At 35.8% G+C, this 18,305-nt stretch overlaps 1 protein-coding gene across 1 annotated transcript in view; it reads left to right on the top strand.

Moving 5' to 3' along the window:
• LOC121167618 (transcription factor SOX-6-like) overlaps nucleotides 1–18,305 on the top strand; it is a gene marked incomplete at its 3' end in the record, with an annotated part of 317,078 nt that overhangs the window by 83,678 nt on the left and 215,095 nt on the right. The window contains exon 4 of the mRNA XM_040997162.1: nucleotides 17,597–17,686. Coding sequence (XP_040853096.1) covers nucleotides 17,597–17,686 — 90 coding nt within the window. The remainder of the gene's footprint in view (nucleotides 1–17,596; nucleotides 17,687–18,305) is intronic.

Below are 18,305 nucleotides of genomic sequence, written 5' to 3'. Positions count from 1 at the left end.
CTTACTGTCTGAGCTACAAGAGAAATTATTCTGTAGAAAAACGGCTGGACCCAGCCTCCTTTGAAGTTACAGCATATCATTCTTTCCTAGGTCATTTTTAGATGTAAAGGGAAGTATTCCACTATTTTTTAAATGGTACAAAACTGGAGTGGAGAGAATACTCCAGAAAAATATTTCCTGGTGGAGATGTGGATTCCCACACGACACTGGATCTTTTTCTTTAAATCACAATCCATAAAATTTTCTTTCCTGCCGACTCTCTTTCAAGTGTTTTTAGTGGAATAAACAAGAAATGATGAAATGTGAGAAAAAGACTAAAACCTATGGCAGAAGAAAAGATAACTAACTGCAGAAAACAGTGTCAAAATCAAGTGTACAGAACACATTTTGCTTATTCTAAGGATCTCAGTAAGACTTGCTACACCTGAGATTTTCTCATCATCTATTCATTTTTGTTGATTCCACATATTTTTATTTATTTCCTATTGTAAGCTGTGAGGCATGGTAGGTGCTAAAGATGTGCTAAGGAGCAGGCTATGAGCTTCTTGCCCTCAGAGTGCTAATAGTTTGACAGAGAGGCTTGATGGTGAAATAATTATAGAAATTATGATGAAGCCATGATTTAGGTAGTTTAATATTTCAGGAGAGTGTATTAAAGGCACTCTTGAGGAAATGGGTTTTAAATAATGATGAAATGAACATAAAGTTAGATAAAAAAAAGTGGTGAGATATTTCAACCAAAGTAAAGTTCACACATGGAGGTCATAACCCAGAGAATATTTAGCAGGTGGCATTGGGTATTTGGTGGAGATGAAACAACTTTAGTATGACATGATGATGTAGTAGAAGAGAAATAGTGGGGGAAACATGAGACTAGTTGGAGAGAGAAGTAACTGCATTCCAGAATATGGAAGATCTCTTATACTCTATTTTTTTTAAATGTATTTATTTTCATTGGAAAGACAGATTTACTGAGGGAAGGATATCTTCATATTACAATGATATTGCTAAATATGCTAATTCTAATAGCTTATTTTAGGCTTTAAATTTATTTCTATATACCCAAGTGATCTATTAATAGTGATTTTTATTTCATGTTTTCCCCTACTTATGATTGTTAAATTATTAGATTTTTTAAAATAGTAGTTTCATGTAAACAACACAATTGAATGGAGAGTATGGAGAATTCCCATAAACTGTTTTCTGGCATCACAGAATCCTCCATTATTAGCATCATATACCAGGGTGGTACACTTATTACAATCAGTGGATTTATGTTGATGGCATCATAATCCAGAGTCTATGGTTTGCATTGGCATTTGCTTTTAGTGTTGTGCGTTCTATGAGTTTTAGCAGATATTTAACAATATGTGTCTGCCACTGGAGATACCATTCAGAATCCTCTCTTTATCCTAGCCGTACTTTGTGCTCTGCTCAGTCAAGCTTCCCTAGAAACCATCAGTGTTTTTACTATCTCCATGTTTTATTCTTTCTAGAGGTATCATAATTGGAATTATACAGCATACTGCCTTTTCAGACTGACTTCTTTTACTCATATGCATTTAAGCTTCCTCTATATCTCTCATGGCCTCATAACTAATTTATCTTAGTGCTAAGTAATATTCCATAGTCTGAACGTAGCACAGCTTATCCACTCACCTGCAGAAGAACTTCTTGATTGCTTACATGTTTGGGCAGTTATGACTAAAGCATCTACAAATATTTGTGTTTTGTGTGGATATAAGTTGTCAGTTTAATTGGCCAAATACCAAAGAACATGATTACTGGATTGTGTAATTAGAGAGTCTTTAGTTTTGTAAGCAACCGCTAGACGTCCTCCAAAGGGGCTGTACCAGGTTACATGTGCATAAGCACTCAGTGAAAGTTCCAGTTGCTCCATATCCTCATCAACTTTCGTTGTCATTGTTTTAAGACATGGATACTCTAAAATGTGAAATATGCCTTTATTGCTTAATTTACAATTACAGAATGACTTTGAACATATTTTCATATTTGATAGGCATACATCATCTTTAGTGGTATCTATAGAAGCTTTTGCTTATTTTTAATTGGCTGTTTCCTTATTTTTGAGCTTTAAGTGTTTGGATGTCTTGAACAGCATTAATTTATCATATATGTCTTTTGCAATTGTTTTCCCCCTATTCTTTGGTTTGTTTTCTTATATTCTTGACAGTGTGTTTCCTAGGGAAAGTTTCCAGTTTTAATGATACCCAGGTATCCAGACATATACTCATAGATTTTTGTTTTTGTTATTCTGTGTAAATGCTCCTTACTGTCATGCTAGGGCTTTTTTTTGTTGTTGTTGTTATTGTTTAGAGATTTGTAGTTTTCTAGGTTTGAAATTAAGTTTGAGTTCATTTTTGTGAAAGGTATGAATTCTACAACTAAATAATTTTTTCTGCAATGTTGTTTCTCATTTGTCGCAAAGATTTTTTGTTTATTGGATTGTATTTCCTCCCTTTGATGAAGATCAGTTTACCATATTTGAGTGAGTTTATTTATGATCGCTTTATTCTTCTCAATCCACAGATTTTTCCATTTTCCTAAAATACTGCATTTCTTTGATTTCTGTAACTTCATAGTGAATTTTGAAGTCTAGGATTTTCTGTTATGTTTGTTCTTCTCTAATATTGAGTTGACTTTTCTGGACCTTTTCCTTCTCTGTATAAACTAGCTGTAAACTGGAATTTTGGTTAGAATACATTGAATCTATTAATTTAACTTGGAATAACCAGCATTTTGATAATACCAAGTAAATTAATGCCCATCAATATGGTTATTTAACCTTACACTTTAGTTTCTCGTAGGTGTCTTCCACTATAATTCTGCATATATTTTGTTAAATTTGTGCTTGGATAGATATTTCATCTCTTGTGGTGTCAGTATAAATAATAATATGTTTTTAGGATCAAATGTCGCTTATTTATTGCTGGTATGGGAATGTGACAATTTTATATATTGACTTGTGTCCTACAACTCTGTTATAATTATTTCTGAGTACCAGGAGTTTTGTCAATTCTTTTGAATTTTCTATACAGGTAGTAAAGTCTTCTGTGAGCAAAGATAGTTTATTTCTCCAGTTTTCTTTGTCTTACACATTATTTAATTAAAATTTTCTTGTATCAGCTATGATTACAAGTGTGCTGTTGAAAAGCAGTGTTGAGAAGGTACATTTTTACCTTGTTCAGTGTTTCTGAGAAGTTTTCCCTACTATGCATAAAGTGTTACCAGCATAGTATGTGATTAACTGAACAATATTTATCAAGTTGAGAAAGCTTCTTGTGTTCCTGACTTGCTGAGTTTTCATCATGGGAGGGTTTGGATTTTGTCAAAAATGTTTCAATACCTGTTGATATTGTTATATGATTTTTCTTCTTGAATCTGTTGATGTGATTAAATTACAGCATTGATTTTTTTTTTATATTGAATCAGCCTTGCTTATCTAGAGTAAATCCAATTTGTCATGGTAAAACTTGAGTATTTCTTATCTGAAAGGTTTGGGACAAGATTTATTTCAGAATTTGGATCTTTTTAAGTTGTAAGATGTTTGCATAGATTTAAGCAATTGAGTATCGCTATGTCTATAAACCTGGCATTTAAAATGCTCTGAAACTTGCAACTCATTGAGTACCACCAACCCCACAACAGTTAGGGATTTTGGAGCACTTCAGATTTTGAATTTTTGGTTATGGGGGCCCAACTTGTATGCAAGTATTTTCATACATTGCTGCATTGATTTGCTAATATTTTATTGGTGGATTTGGCATCTGTGTCCATGGCAGTTATTGCATTATAATTTTCTTGCGATATTTTTGTATGCTTTTTGTATTAGGATAAAGCTGGATTTATAGAACAGTCCTTTGTTTTTGCAGTTGAACAAAATGGATTAAGATACAAGATTTCTAAAAAGTCAAATTCGTTTCTTAGTCTTGATCCTATTAGATCAGTTTGCTTTTTTTCCCCCTCTGGTTTGTTAAATATTCTTTTACTTTCCGTTGATTTTTCTCATTTGCATGTGATATACATGATATGCTTACTTTCTCTTTTCTTAATTAAAATTTAAAAAATGTTATTTTAAAAATTTGTTTGAAAGACCAAGGGAGACAGACAGACAGAGGTCTTGCAAATGCTGCTCTACTCTCTAAATGCTGGCAACAGCTGGAACTGGGTCATGCCAAAACTGGAAGCCTAGAATGCCATCATGATTTCCCACATGGGTGGCAGGCTTCCAAGAACTTGAGTCATTATCTGATTCTTTCCAGTGTGTGCATTAGCAGGAAGTTGGAGCTGGAAGCCACAGAACCAAGACGTTAAACTAGGTGTAAGCTTCCCAGATGGTATCTTGACTTCTGCATCAAAGCCCTTTCTTTTTTGTATTTTTAAATTCTTGATATTTTATGTGTTTCCTGGACCTGTGGTTTGTCTAAGTTTAATTTCTTAACATTTTCATTAAATATTGCTTCCAGGAATTGTTACTTCTTTTCTTTTTTCTTCTTCTGGTTTTCCATTACATGTATGTTACACTTTTTGTGGTTTTCCTATAATTCTTGGATATTAGACTTTTTTATTCCCCTCACTTTTTATTTTAACATATTTCTGTTGATATGCCCGTCAGCTCACAGATTCTGTCCTCAGGAATGTACAAATCTGTCCATCAGGATTCTTCTTCTTCTTCTTCTTCTTTTTGCTGACAGTACTTTTAATCTCTATTAGTTATTTTTTATTCTTTTTCAGATTTCCTGTTTTTCTCTTACATTGATAATGTGTTTCTGCATGTTGTCCATTGTTTTTTACTTTAGCCTCTTTTAATGTTAAAATTTGAATTAATTATTAATTAATTTATATATAAGTGAGATATATATGGAAAAAGAGAGAGAGAGAGAGAGATTTCTCATCTGCTGCTTAACTTCCTAAATGCCTGAGAGCTGAGAGCTAAGAATGCAATCTGGGCCTCTCGTGTGGGTGGCAAGGATCCAAGCCCTTGAGCCATCTCACTGCCACCCAGGGAGTACATTAGAGGGAAACTGGAGTAAAGCAGAGAATCCAGAATTTGAACCTGGGCACCCTGATGTGGAATGTGGGAGTATCACGTGGTATCTTAATTGTTGTACCGAATGAATCTATAGTGAGACAATTTCCTGGCCTGATAATTCTAACATTCTTGCTGTATTTAATTGGTACTGATGCTTAGTAAGTTTCTTAGAATTTTATTTTCTGCCTTGCAGTATGTTTTATAATTCCTGAAAGGCAGACATGTTGTGCTAGGTAGCACAAATTGTCGTAGAAAGTAATACAATGTGATGGGAGGGGAAGCAATCCACAGTTCTGTTTTAGGTCGCAGTGCTTAGTGAATGTGGGCCATGAATTTTACTAATGCCTCTCAGCCTTTCCCCCTGCTTGAGTTTGCAGGATAGTGGAGATGGGATGGAAGGACATTTTCTTTCCGCACACCAAATCTTGAAGGGGCTGGAGTCTGTTTCCCTTCCTAAGTATTTCTTAGTGCAGAACTTGGTATAAAAAAAACAGAATATTCTTTGATATTTCAAAATGGGTACTTTTTACCTCCAGTGGTAGAAGCATTTTTCTTTTATTCACCATGTTTTTGTTTCTAGAATTCCTCAGGATAATATTGAATAGAAGAAAATAATTGATAGTTTTGTCTTGTCAGTGGGCTTGTGGAAAATCACTCATAATGGCATTTGTGGGGAAGGTGTTTAATTTGGTGGGTAAGATGCTGCTTAGCAGATTTGTGCCCTATATTAATATAGTTGAATTCCCACCTGTTAAAGAAAACACTGGGATTCAGTGCAGATGGCTCCAAGAGCTAGGTCTCTGCCGCTCGTATTGACTATTTTTATTGAGTTCCTAATTTCCAATTTGACCTTGGCCTAATCCTACCTATTGCAGATATTTTGAGAGTAAACCATATGTGGGAATAGTCTGTCTCTGCCTCACAAATAAAAAAAAGGAAAAAATTTGCTGCATATGTACATATATAGACATGTATATATAAATTAATTCTCCTTTTTCATTATTTACTTGATCAGTAATATAAAAAATTTAGAATCTTTTCAAAGAATCATATTTGCTTCTATTGACTTTTAAAAATCAGACTCCTATAATCAATTTCATAGACTTATGCTCTCTAATATTTTCTTCATATCTATTTTTGGAGCCTAATTTTTCATGGTTTTTCTGGCATTTAGGATTGAGTGCAGGTGATTGACTTCTAATCTTTTTGCTTTTATAACATATATACCTAAAGTTTTAATAGTTCTGTTAACTGATATGTAATTCTAAGGTCTTAGATTTTTTTCATTATAATTTGTTGATTTTGAAGTAGTTTCTATTTTTACTATGTTGATTTTGACCCTTGGATTAATTTTATCATTTTATTTTCAGTATATCCTTGTGTTTCAAATTTACTGGTTGTAATCAACTTAGTTATATTCTGTTTTTCATGTAGTTCCACTATATGTAATATCTCACATTTATTTCATTTGTGTACATATATTTGAAATCAGGATCTAAGTCTACATTTTCTTATTTCTGTTAGAAGTCTGGGTTTTTTTTTTAAGATTTATTTATTTTTATTGCAAAGTTGGGTATACAGAGAGGAGGAGAGACAGAGAGGAAAATCTTCCATCCCCTGATTCACTCCCCAAGTGGCCGCAACAGCTGAAGCTGAGCTGATCTGAAGCCAGGAGCCCGGAGCCTCTTCCAGGTCTCCCATGTGGGTGCAGGATCCTAAGGCTTTGGGCCATCCTTGACTGCTTTTCCAGGCCACAAGCAGGGAGCTGGATGGGAAGCAGGGTCACCTGGATTAGAACCAGTGCCCATATGGGATCCTAGTATGTTTAAGGCAAGGACTTTAGACGCTAGGCTACCACACTGGGTCCCAAAACTCTTAGGTTTTACCCTCTATTATTTAAAACAGATAAATGGGCGCTGTTTCTTTTTATGACTTGTAAAATTCTATTGCACTTGAAATTCTTTAATGAAGAATAGTTGGTCCTCTGCTTTGGAAAATGTCAAGATATTCATAGGCAGTTAGTGAAAAAAATCACTAAGCTATCTTTTAAAAAAGGAATTGGTGCTCTGATGTCGCCGTATTTTAAGAAGTAATATTTTGTCTCAACTTCTGGCCATAAATAAATAATTGATAATGAATTAGCCTAATAAGATAAACAAAAGGAAATTTTGATCAAATGTTTACAATTTTTGTTATAATTTTAAGAACTTATAAAGCAGGAACTGAAAGATTACAGTGTATGAGAGAAGGGAAATGGGGTGAATACTGAGATTCTTGTGGCTTACTAGCTTGTGGCATTTATCAGACTGTGATCCATTTAGAGGCAACCGAGTACAGTTGAGCAGCCTCAATAAACTGAACAATCAGAGATCAGAGTTTGAAGAAATTCTAATAACTATAATTCATAGAGTGATTCTGAAAGTGAAAGTAGCTATACAAAGAAAGAGCTAAAAAAAAGTCTCAGGAGTCTCTTGAAGTGTTTAACCGAATGATAAAACTGCACCATGAATAGGGTGTGACTCTAAGAGGCTGGGCAAAGAACAGCTATGTGGAAATGATACTGTAGTAACTGCAACAGTCAGGGCTCACGTGGGTTAGGCAACATTTAAATTCCAGCACACTATACTAAAGTACCCTCACTGAGCATGTAGGCAATTGTTCGAGATCCAGAAAGGTCACGCCTTTGGTATAGGAATGTACTAGTCCTACAATAGAAACCAGTTTAGAGCTATGATAACAGAGTTTAAAGACAAGTCTCAAAAGGACCAAAATGATCTGTGAGTAAATGAATACACATGAAAATAAAGGTCAAAAGTCTTTAAAAGAACAAATTCCAAATATTCAACTATGTAACACACATATTGTCCAGTATCTACCAAAGGCACATCTGAACAAGCAAGAAGGTCGAGAGGATCCACAAATAAAAGAGGTTATGGAATCAGTGTGTCTACACAGCAGTTCCTATAAACCTATTCTATTCAGGAATTTGAAAGAAAATATAACTTTAGTATTGAGAGAGATAGAAACATTGGTTAAATAATATTTAGAAAACTCAAAATTGAAAAAATAAATTTAAATGCAGATAACAAATAGAAGGCTAAGATAGTAGTAAAACTCAGTTGTGTTATAGAAGCAATGCAAATGGAAACACAGAAAAGCAGGAAAAAATAAAAAAGATCAGAGAGTATTCAGAGCATTCTAGCCCCTAAGAACAGATTGTATACCATACGTGTAACTGAAGTGGCTGAGCAATGACTGTTAAAAGGAACTGAATACATCTTGGGTAAAATTTTCCAATTAAAAAATATATACAAGCCCTTAAATCCAGATAGAATAAATACAAAAGAAAATGCATTGCAAAGCACATGGGTAACAAATTGTTGAAAACTATTGAGAAAAAGTCTTAAAAGCACCAAAGATACGTTATGTACAATGGAATAAGTATAGAAATCATCCATGCTATCAGAAATAATGCACATTAAAAGATATTACAGTTGTATACTCATATTTTGAAATGGTAAAAAAGAAAGTAGTAATTAAATTAGGATTCTAGAATTAGCAAACTTATTCCTCAACAGGACAATGAAATGAAATTATCAAGACAAACGAAAGTTAATAGAATTATAAGGCATATAACTAAATAGTATCTCATGGTGAAATTAGGAAGTAGCTAAAACTTTGATTAAATATGAGTAGAAGCATAAAATAATGCAACAGTTTTGAAAAAGTTTCTTCTTATAAAACCAGGCTGCATAGCTATTTGTTATGTTTCGAGGAATTTCTGTTTTTTTAAAAAAAACATTTATTCAAAAGGCACAGCAACAGAGAAAAATATAGGAGAAAATCTTTGTAGTTTTAATAAACACAAAGACTTCATAGAGAGGTCCCAGGTAGCACCAGACACAAAGAAAAAATTAATAACCATAGAAACACACACTCTGCAAAAGCAGACACAGAGATAGAGGTTTTCCATGAGTTGGTTCACTCCCCAAGTGGCCACGATAACCAGGGATGGGCCAGACAGAAGACAGGCGACTGCAACTCTATCTGGGTCTCCCACATGGGAGGCGAGGCAAATTTTTGGGGGCATCTCCTGATGTTTCCCCAGGCACATTTACAGGAAGCTGGATCAGAAGTGGAGCAATGGAGACTTAAACCAGCACTCATTAAAACATCTGCTTAATTAAAGCATCAGCTTAATCTGCCGCGTCATAGCACCAACACCTGAAAGAATGTTCAAAAACACTTTTCATGAGCATTATGATGTGTTAGTAAATGTTAATCATTTTGCTTTTCAAAGAAAAGAATTTAAATTTGAAGTGATGCATAAATGCATAATCACGAGATGGTATTTGATGAAGGTGCTTTTTTTTTTTTTTAAAAGATTTGTTTATTTTTATTGGAAAGGCAGATATACAGAGACGAGGAGAGATGGAGAGGAAAATCTTCCATCTGATGATTCACTCCTCAAGTGGCTGCAACGACTGGAACTGAGCCACTCCGAAGTCAGGAGCCAGGAGTTTCCTCTGGGTCTCCCATGCAGGCATAGGGTCCCAAGGCCCTGGCCACCCTCTGGATTGCCTTCCCAGGCCACAAGCAGGGATCTGGATGGGAAGTGGGGTTACTGGGATTAGAACCAGCAACCATATGGGATCCTGGTATGTTCAAGATGAGGACTTTAGCTGCTAGGCTATTGTGCCAAGCCCGGGCGTTTCTTTCGTTTGGAAGTCAGGGACAGGGAGAGACAGGTACGAGACAGGTACAGAGAAAGAGACAGAGGTCTTTTGTTTGTTGGTTCAGTCCCTAAGTGGCTGCAAGGGCTGGCATTCGGCCAGCCAAAGCCAGAAGACAGAAGTCACCCATGTGGAAGACAAGTCAGAAGTTTCTCATGTGGAAATGCTTGGGCCATTTTCTGCTGCTTTTCCCAGGCCTTTAGCAGGGAGCTTGTGTGGGACCAGGCCAAAGCCAGGAACAAGGAATTTCTTCTGAGTCTATGACATGGATGGCAGGGGCCCCCAAACTTGGACCATCCTCTGCTGCTTTTCTGAGGACATTAGCAGAGACCCAGATTTGAGTACAGCATTCTGGGCATGATCTGGTACCCATATGAGAGGCTGGCATCACATTTGGCATTGTTACCCATATGCCACAATGCCAGCTCTAAGTTCTCTGCTTTTTCTGTATTACCTTTGGAAATGGTTATGCTTTGATGAATATGCAAGAGAAAATTGGTGGTCAAAGATTCCTTTGTTTAATGTTTAGGTTTTAGGCAGCCTTAGAAAATACATTTAAAGAGAAATCTCTTATCTGCACGTATAAAACACTATACCATCTATGAATATATGTAAAGAACCAGTATTAAGGAATGCCAAAGCGATATATTTAGAATTGGTGCAGAGGGAGAATTCTCTACCTAATGTGATGATGTCTGAAAATGTGTTCGTTTTAACTTTCGAATGTAGGGGTTTTAATTATTTATTTATTTATTTTAGATTTTATTTGTTTGTATTGGAAAGGCATATTTAGAGAGAAGGAGAGACCAAGAGAGAGCTCTTCAAGCTGCTGCTTCACTTCCCAAATGGACACAATGTCTCTAGCTGATCAAAAGCCAGAAGGAAGGAGCCGGAGCTTGTTCTGGGTCTCCCACACGATTGCAGGGTCCCAAGGCTTTAGGCCGTCCTCAACTGCTTTCCCAGACCACTAACAGGCAGCCAGATGGGAAGTGGAGCAGTGGGGAAGTGAACCGGTGCCCGTGTGGGATGCTGGTGCTTGAAACTGAAAGATCAGCCAATTTAGTCATTACTCTGGGCCTTAAGCACTTTTCAGTCTTTAAGAGCGCGGCAGTCTTAGATTTAGCAGTTATCTTTTCTTTGTGGCATCTAACGGTTCTAATACACCTCTAGTTATTCTCATTGCCACAGCACACACCCACACACACTGACATGTTAACAGTAAACCATCCAGTGAAGTGGCTGTGGAGTTAACATTTTTCCTGGAAGGAAAATATCTGGTTTAATGGCCAAATCATTTTAAGGCAGCACAACAGAATTTCACAGGAACTAAATCTCTTTCTTCACACCGATCATGCCTGTTTTACTCCAGCATTGAGTCATTAGCATGTTTATAATGGTTCTAATTTAGCACAACATTTTCTGAATTTTATCCTTGAGTCATTTACAAATTGTTCATATTGAGTAAACAAAGGAAACAGATTGCATTTTATACTTAGTAATTTATCTCAAAGAAGAGGGGAGGGTTAATTGTTTTAAAGTTTTGGTCTGTTTGGGGAAGTGAGCCTGCTTTTTCATTGCTAGGCATAAATGCTATTTCTCATCTTTTTTGAAGATGGTGGGGGCAACTATGGAGGAGTAAAATGAAAAATTAGGACCAGGACAAGACTGACCACTCCCAGAGGGGAGTGTGGAGCAAAAGGGGAGCTGGCACGAGATTATCCTAAACAGTTGGTGCATTCCTTAATGATCAAGTGCTTGAGAAGTCCAGCTCTTCCTGGCAGAGCATCTGTGTTGATGTTTATATCATTGCCCTGCTGTATGGGAAAGGCATGCTTTCTCTTGCTGCCTGGCTAAAAATAGGATGGAATATAGCATTGTATGAGATATTTTAAGACAGTAAAAACATTTATGAGGTTAAAGGTTTGGTTTTTGGATTTAAAAAGATCAGTGATATAAGTCATGGTATTCTTTACAGACTGAATTTTATCTCGAGTTTGTTAGTGATTTGGGCACTCGGTTAGAGAAGTTATTCTAGGTTTATTTGGTGCAGTCTGAAAAACCCACTCTGCTGTATTTTCTGTCAGCCTCCCAGCGTGAAGAGCAGGCCTGAAAACAGCCTCTATTTATACACCCTTGATCTTATTTGGAAAATCAGTTGTTTCACTGGGGAGAGAAGGGGGTGAAGGACACCAAGACACAGGCAGAGCAGGGAGGGAGGCAAAGCAGAGAGAGAGGCAGAGGCCGACTCAGAGGCTGGGTGTTGGTAAAGGAAAGTAAGAGAGAGAGCAAGAGAGAAGAAACGCAGGAGCAAGCAGTTATCAGGGATTATGCTTCGTACATTACAGTGACTTCAAAATAAAACTGGCACATTTTAGTGTCTAATTATTTTTAGTGAGCTTTGAGGGTTTTAATTAAAATTTAAGAGTGCTCTTCAAGCTCTCCAAGCTCCAATTTTATCCCACTGTATTGTGGAGGCACTTGCTACTGTGGCAGACTACAGTAACTGACACTTGCATCTCTGTTTCCTGCTGACAAATGTGGCATGGATGATCAATGGGATTTAATATATATTGTTGGGTTTGGTTCTAAACAAAGGTTAGTGGGTGATTTTTGAAAGTTATAATTGTCATGGATGGAAAGAAAAATTGTGTGAAATTGATGATTTCTATGGTGAAAAGACAAAGGATTTCTTCATTTATTAACTCTTATAGAATTAATAGAATCAATTATATATTTACATAGAGGCAGCAGTTGTTGTTTTCCCTGCGAAAATATTATATTTTCCATGTCATGTTTCTAAAATTTAAACATTTTTAATTTTAAATGTTTCTTTGAGGTAAAAGGAATAATAAGTGTTTACTTAAAGATAAATTGTTTTAAAGTAGAATAAACTTTTCTCATTATCATTTTATCTTCCTAATGTTCTCATTTTGATGATAATTTATTCTCTTATTCATTTTAAGGACCTTTATTTTATGCAGAATAGGAATTGCTTCTGCTGAAGCTTTGTTTTGCAATAATTTAAGATTATTCTTGTAATATCATCATATAAATTAGGAAATAAAAATCTTATGTACTCCTACTTTGCATTTCTCTTTTAACATGAAACTAATCACTAGTACACATGGATATTACTAAGCCCTGGTAAAGCATTCTTGACTTACCCAAGCTGAAATGTAGGTACTTAAGAAGCAGAACCACTGCTTTCCTATCCATGCAGTGGCCTCCATCCCCAGGGTTGACATTGTAGCACAGCAAGTTTAGATGCTACCAAGGACACCAGCTTCCCATATGAGCCTTGGTTCTTTTTCTCTAATCCTGCTCCCTGCTAATGTGCCTATGAATGCAGTAGAAGATTGCCCATGTACTTGAACCCTGCCATCTACCCTGTCGGAGTTCCAGGTTCCTGGCTTCATTCTGCTCCAGTTCCAGCTGTTGCAGTCATTTGGGGGAATAAACCAAAAGGCCTATTTCTGCCTCTTTCTTTCTGTAACTCTGTCTTTTAAAATAAATATTTCTGGAGAGAGAACATTTCAATTACGTAGGAAAGAGTGAAACCAGAAGCTATAAAATTGAGAAATAATTTGTAAGAAAGCATAAAAAATTTGTGAAAATGGAATGAAATGAAAATTTTATTGTGGTACATTTTGAAACTCATGAAGTTTTTGCTTGATATGTGTTTTTAAAATATCCCCTGTGTCTCTTCCCCCTTTTAAAGATTTATTTAGTTTTTAAGAGTTTTAGAGAAAGAGAAAGATCTCCCATCAACTGGTTCACTCTGTTAACTGCAGCTGCTGGGCCTGTACCAGGCTGAAGCTGACAGCCAGGAGCTTCATCTGGTTCTCCCACATGGGTGGAAAGGACCCTAGCACTTGGACCATATTTTGATGTTTTTTAAGGCATATTAGCAGGAAACTGAGTTGTAAGTGAAACAGCCAGAACTCAAACCAGTTGACATTAATATGGAATTCAGGCATCACAAGTAGCAACTTAACTTGCTGAACCACAATGCTCGTCCCTGTAATATGCATTTTCTTTTCTTTTTCTTTTAAATATTTATTTGTTTTTATTGGAAAGTCACATATTCAGAGGAGGAGGAGTGACAGAGAAGAACATCTTCCGTCCAATGATTCATTCCCTAAGTGACCACAACTGCCAGTGCTGTGCCGATCCGAAGCCGGGAACCAGGAGCTCTTCCAGGTCTCCCACATGGGTGCAGGGTCCCAAACCCTTGGGCTGTCCTCAGCTGCTTTCCCGGGCCACAAGCAGGGAGCTGGATGGGAAGTGGGGCCGCCGGGATTAGAACTGGCGACCATATGGGATCCCGGCACGTTCAAGGGGAGGACTTTAGCCACTAGGCCACGGCGCCGGGCCCAATATGCATTTTCTTTTACAGATATTTCAGAGATCTCTCCTATAACATATCAAATCCTTTACAACCTTGCTTAAAGTATAAATGAGAAATAATGAACAGCTTTACATTTCCAATAGCCCTGTTTTAGCCACTGTAATTTTTAAAAAGTTAGACAAGACCAATGTAAAGTGCTACATTTCCCCGAATAGGTACTGGTTAAAGCAAATTCTTTCAAAAGGGAGGAATTAACTTTTGACAGTTTTCACTTTAAAACTGAAATGTAATGTCCTATCTTCAATTTTAATATGTATATGATATGGGGATATTTAAAATATCAATTGTCTGTTAATCGAGAGATAATTGATATGTCTCTCGAGAGACAAAGATAGAGAGACAGAAATAGATGTTTCCTCCACTGGTTCATTAGCAAAGCCCACAATAGCCAGGGCTGTGCCATGCCAAAGTCAGAAGCCTAGAGTGCCACTTAATCTCCCAGGTAGCTGGCAGGGACCCAGGTACTTGAGCCGTCATCTGCTGACTCTGTGGATGCTCCTTAGTAGGAAGTTGGGTTGGAGACAGAGTCTGGGCGGTCGGCTGCTCCATGTGGGCATCTCAGATGGTGTACTCTGCTGAAGGTCCAGTCCCCGATCACATTTTGGTGTTTTGTGCTATGATTTTTTATCTCAATTTCCAAAAAGAATATGGCCCCTTTCCGTTTTTCTGTTGATGACAACTTGAAGTCCCTAATCATTGAAGATGATGAAAGTTACTATATATTGTTTCATAGTTTTGATGGACTATAACACCATGAATATGTTAGTTGCTTTCAAATGAATTGTGTGAAGCATGTTTATATGCAGTATAATCTATGAGTAGCTTAGATGTCAGCCACATGAGTACCATGTTAAAACCATTATGTGTGATCTTATGCTTTCCATGTGCGCTACACAAACTGGGTCTTATTTATTTGTTTTACATTAGTACTAGATCATAACAGAAAGCAATATGATGTATCAATTGTTTCCATAAAATTAATGTTTTGTTCAAATAGTTGAAGGTGCGTGATAATGGGGGTTCATCCTTTAAATTTGTGCTTTTACTGGCTATTGTTTTGAGCAGATTTGAAGCTATTAAATTTTACATGAAATATTTTACCTGTTAAAATATTTCCTTGTTTCAAATCAGAAACCTTTCAGGGGCAGCAGCACTGGTCTCTGTCTAGAATTGACCATACTTGATAAGATTTTTTTGCTCATGTTTCCCTCCCTCATTCTGCATGCTTTACCTCAAAGTATCGTGAGTTCTTAGCACCTGTGTGGTAGGTATGCCCTCAAAGGTTTAGCAGACAGATATTTAGAAGAGAAAAAGGATACTTTTTCAAGAGACTTTCTTAGAGTTTTGAGTCTTCCTGTAATATCATGGAATTGAGATTAGTTACTTTCATTATCCTGTAGATAGAGGCAGTGATATTACTAAATATTTTTATGGCTATAAATGTAGATGTGAAAGACTGCTCATTTCTGCTACTGGCATGGGAATTCATATGGTCAGATTCACCAGGTAATTCAGTGAGGATTATTGTTATAATAGGAATGAAAATGCTTTCAAAGTGTTAACTGTATTAATTATAAGGAGTAAAGCTATGTCCATGTGATTTGATTTACAGTTGAGTATGCATTCTTGTTGTCCATATAGTTGTACTTTTCTCCCATAAAGTTTCAGCATTCTTTTCTTAGAACTCTGAAAGATTTCAGATCTATTTATAGATATGAGAGACATACTTTAGCCTGTTTTATCTCTAGTGTGTATCTAATTCTGATCTGTGGAGTTGTTCAGAATTCATGATGATTATGAATAAATTAAGCATTATCTTTTTAAAAAATAACTTATTTGAAAGAGTTACAGAGAGAAAGGGTGCGCACACACACACACATGCACACATGCACAGAACAGAGAAAGTGAGATCTTTGATCCAATGGTTCACCAGATATCTACAACAGCTAGAACTGGGCCAGGGGTGAAGCCTTAGAAAATAATAGAAAACAATGGAAGAAGGAAATGGGGAGGATGGTAAGGAAGAAAGCGGGAGAAGGGCAGGGAACTTTCACTTAATAGAATCAAGCTGACTTCTGTTTAGAAAGAATGTTAGTCTCTGGGATAGCCAGCTAGCATGGTTGTTATCAGCTCTTTCACAATACGCTGATCTGGATTCCATCCATTTCTTGATTGATTGATCATGTCACAAGACAGATGTTAATTTTTTCAGTAGTTTGTAACTATGCAGTGGTCTTCTCATTTCTAAACCAGGACTTGCTGCCTTTTTCCTAATGCTTATCTTCTTCCTAAAGCCTTTTAGATCCATCTTGACCTTATTGTCATTCTGAAAAATTCAAGGAGGATTTAGAAGCTGGAGAAAAAAAAATGAAAGGGAAAATGCTAAACAGATAGGTGCTGATATGGGAGAGAAAAAGGCATTTGGAATTGGAGTAACCATTTCAAATATAATTTTAAAAGGAAGTTATCAGAATTTTGACACTTGGAATGTTAAGTTTTCAAGGGAGTATGCTTTGCACTAAGATTTTAGAATTTAAATCTGCATTCCCTTTTGGAAATGTGACCTGTTTGTTAAGATTTGAGGCTGAAAAGATAGAAGTAAACAGTTGCAAGCAGTAGCTCTATTTTCAAACCCATCTGAATGGAGAGAAAAAATTTAACTCATTGAGATAAAATTTAGACATTAACGTTTGAATATCTGTAAACTTTATGAATGTTTAAAAACCAAATATAACTACTTTATGTAATCTAGTGTATTATTTAAAATTGCATTGGCACAACATTTACATATTTTTTTGTGTCAAAAATATATATCACTGTATATGAGATAAAAGTTTTTATCAGTGTTCACCACTTAGAGAACATCTTGACTTTATTTTCTTCTTGCTTCCCTCTAAATGGGTGCTTAGCAAAAGCTATGTTTCTTTTTAAAGAATTAAGTGGTTACAGGTTGATTGGCCTCCATCCTGGAAGCTCTGTCATTGTTCTTTTTGAAGCACGTACATTTTACTTGTACATAAAATAAAAAATAAAATAAAATAAAATAAAATAAAAAGCCACCTGGATGAGTAGCATCTAAATTTTTAACTCACAGGAAAGAGGCCCCCTGTGTAGTATATCACTTTAATAAATGGTAAGTATCAGCAAAATTTTGATAGAATTACAATATTAAGAAAAGATTAACCAGCATTTCCTTTCTTCCCCTGGACACTTGATTAAATCATCTTCTGAAAAAAGAAGACAGTATGTTATAATAGAATCATATAATTGACCACAGTCTAGGGTAGAATAATGGCAACAAAAATAAGTTTATGCATTTTTTAACTGAGAAGTTTTCCGTAAACTTGTCTTCTGAACTTGTAAGATATATGCATTTTAATGATTGCTTTTGTACTTTCATAGATTCCTCCTGCATGGAAAAACTACTTTCAAAAGATTGGAAGGAAAAAATGGAAAGATTAAATACCAGTGAACTTCTTGGAGAAATTAAAGGTACAATAAGAAAAAACTCAAACATGCCAGTGTAGAGAAGTTATTTTCTGGAACAACTTATTTGACGATCTTATATAGCATTAATTTCTTACCACTAACATTTGACTGTACATGGGAGTGTAATTTGTTCCTGAGCTTTTATTCTAAATAATGCATAATGAATGAAATTTTTGCCTGCTCTGTAAATATTTAACTTATGGTATACTCATGCATTAAAATTGCAAACTATATCAACAGATGGCAAAATTGAGTTAATGATAACCAACTTTTTTTTTTCTAAAAATCTTAAAAGTTTAGTTTATGAATCCAGACTCATGATTTGAACTCCTTTTGATCAGTAGACCCACCTATAGCACCTTTAACAAGGTTTACACTGTGGGCTAAACATAATAGTGTTTGGCTGCATTTTGTGGTGGTCTCATTTTCGTTCAAATCCTGCTGTGTTATTGACTAAATGAGTGATGCTGGGAAACCACTGAATTTTTCTGTTTCATAATCCTCAACTAAAAAATGGGGATAATGATTTCATTAATTCATTAAGAGAGTTAATACATGTGAAGTCCTATGATCTTTGATACTTATTCATTTGTGTAAGTTGTTGTGGTTATTAGTAATGTGC

The sequence above is a fragment of the Ochotona curzoniae genome, unplaced genomic scaffold (genome assembly GCF_017591425.1).
Source record: "Ochotona curzoniae isolate NIBS_2020 unplaced genomic scaffold, NIBS_Ocur_1.0 patch401, whole genome shotgun sequence".
Taxonomy (NCBI): domain Eukaryota; kingdom Metazoa; phylum Chordata; class Mammalia; order Lagomorpha; family Ochotonidae; genus Ochotona; species Ochotona curzoniae.
Note: the sequence above shows the minus strand (reverse complement) of the source record. Positions and strands in the feature narration are given on the sequence as shown.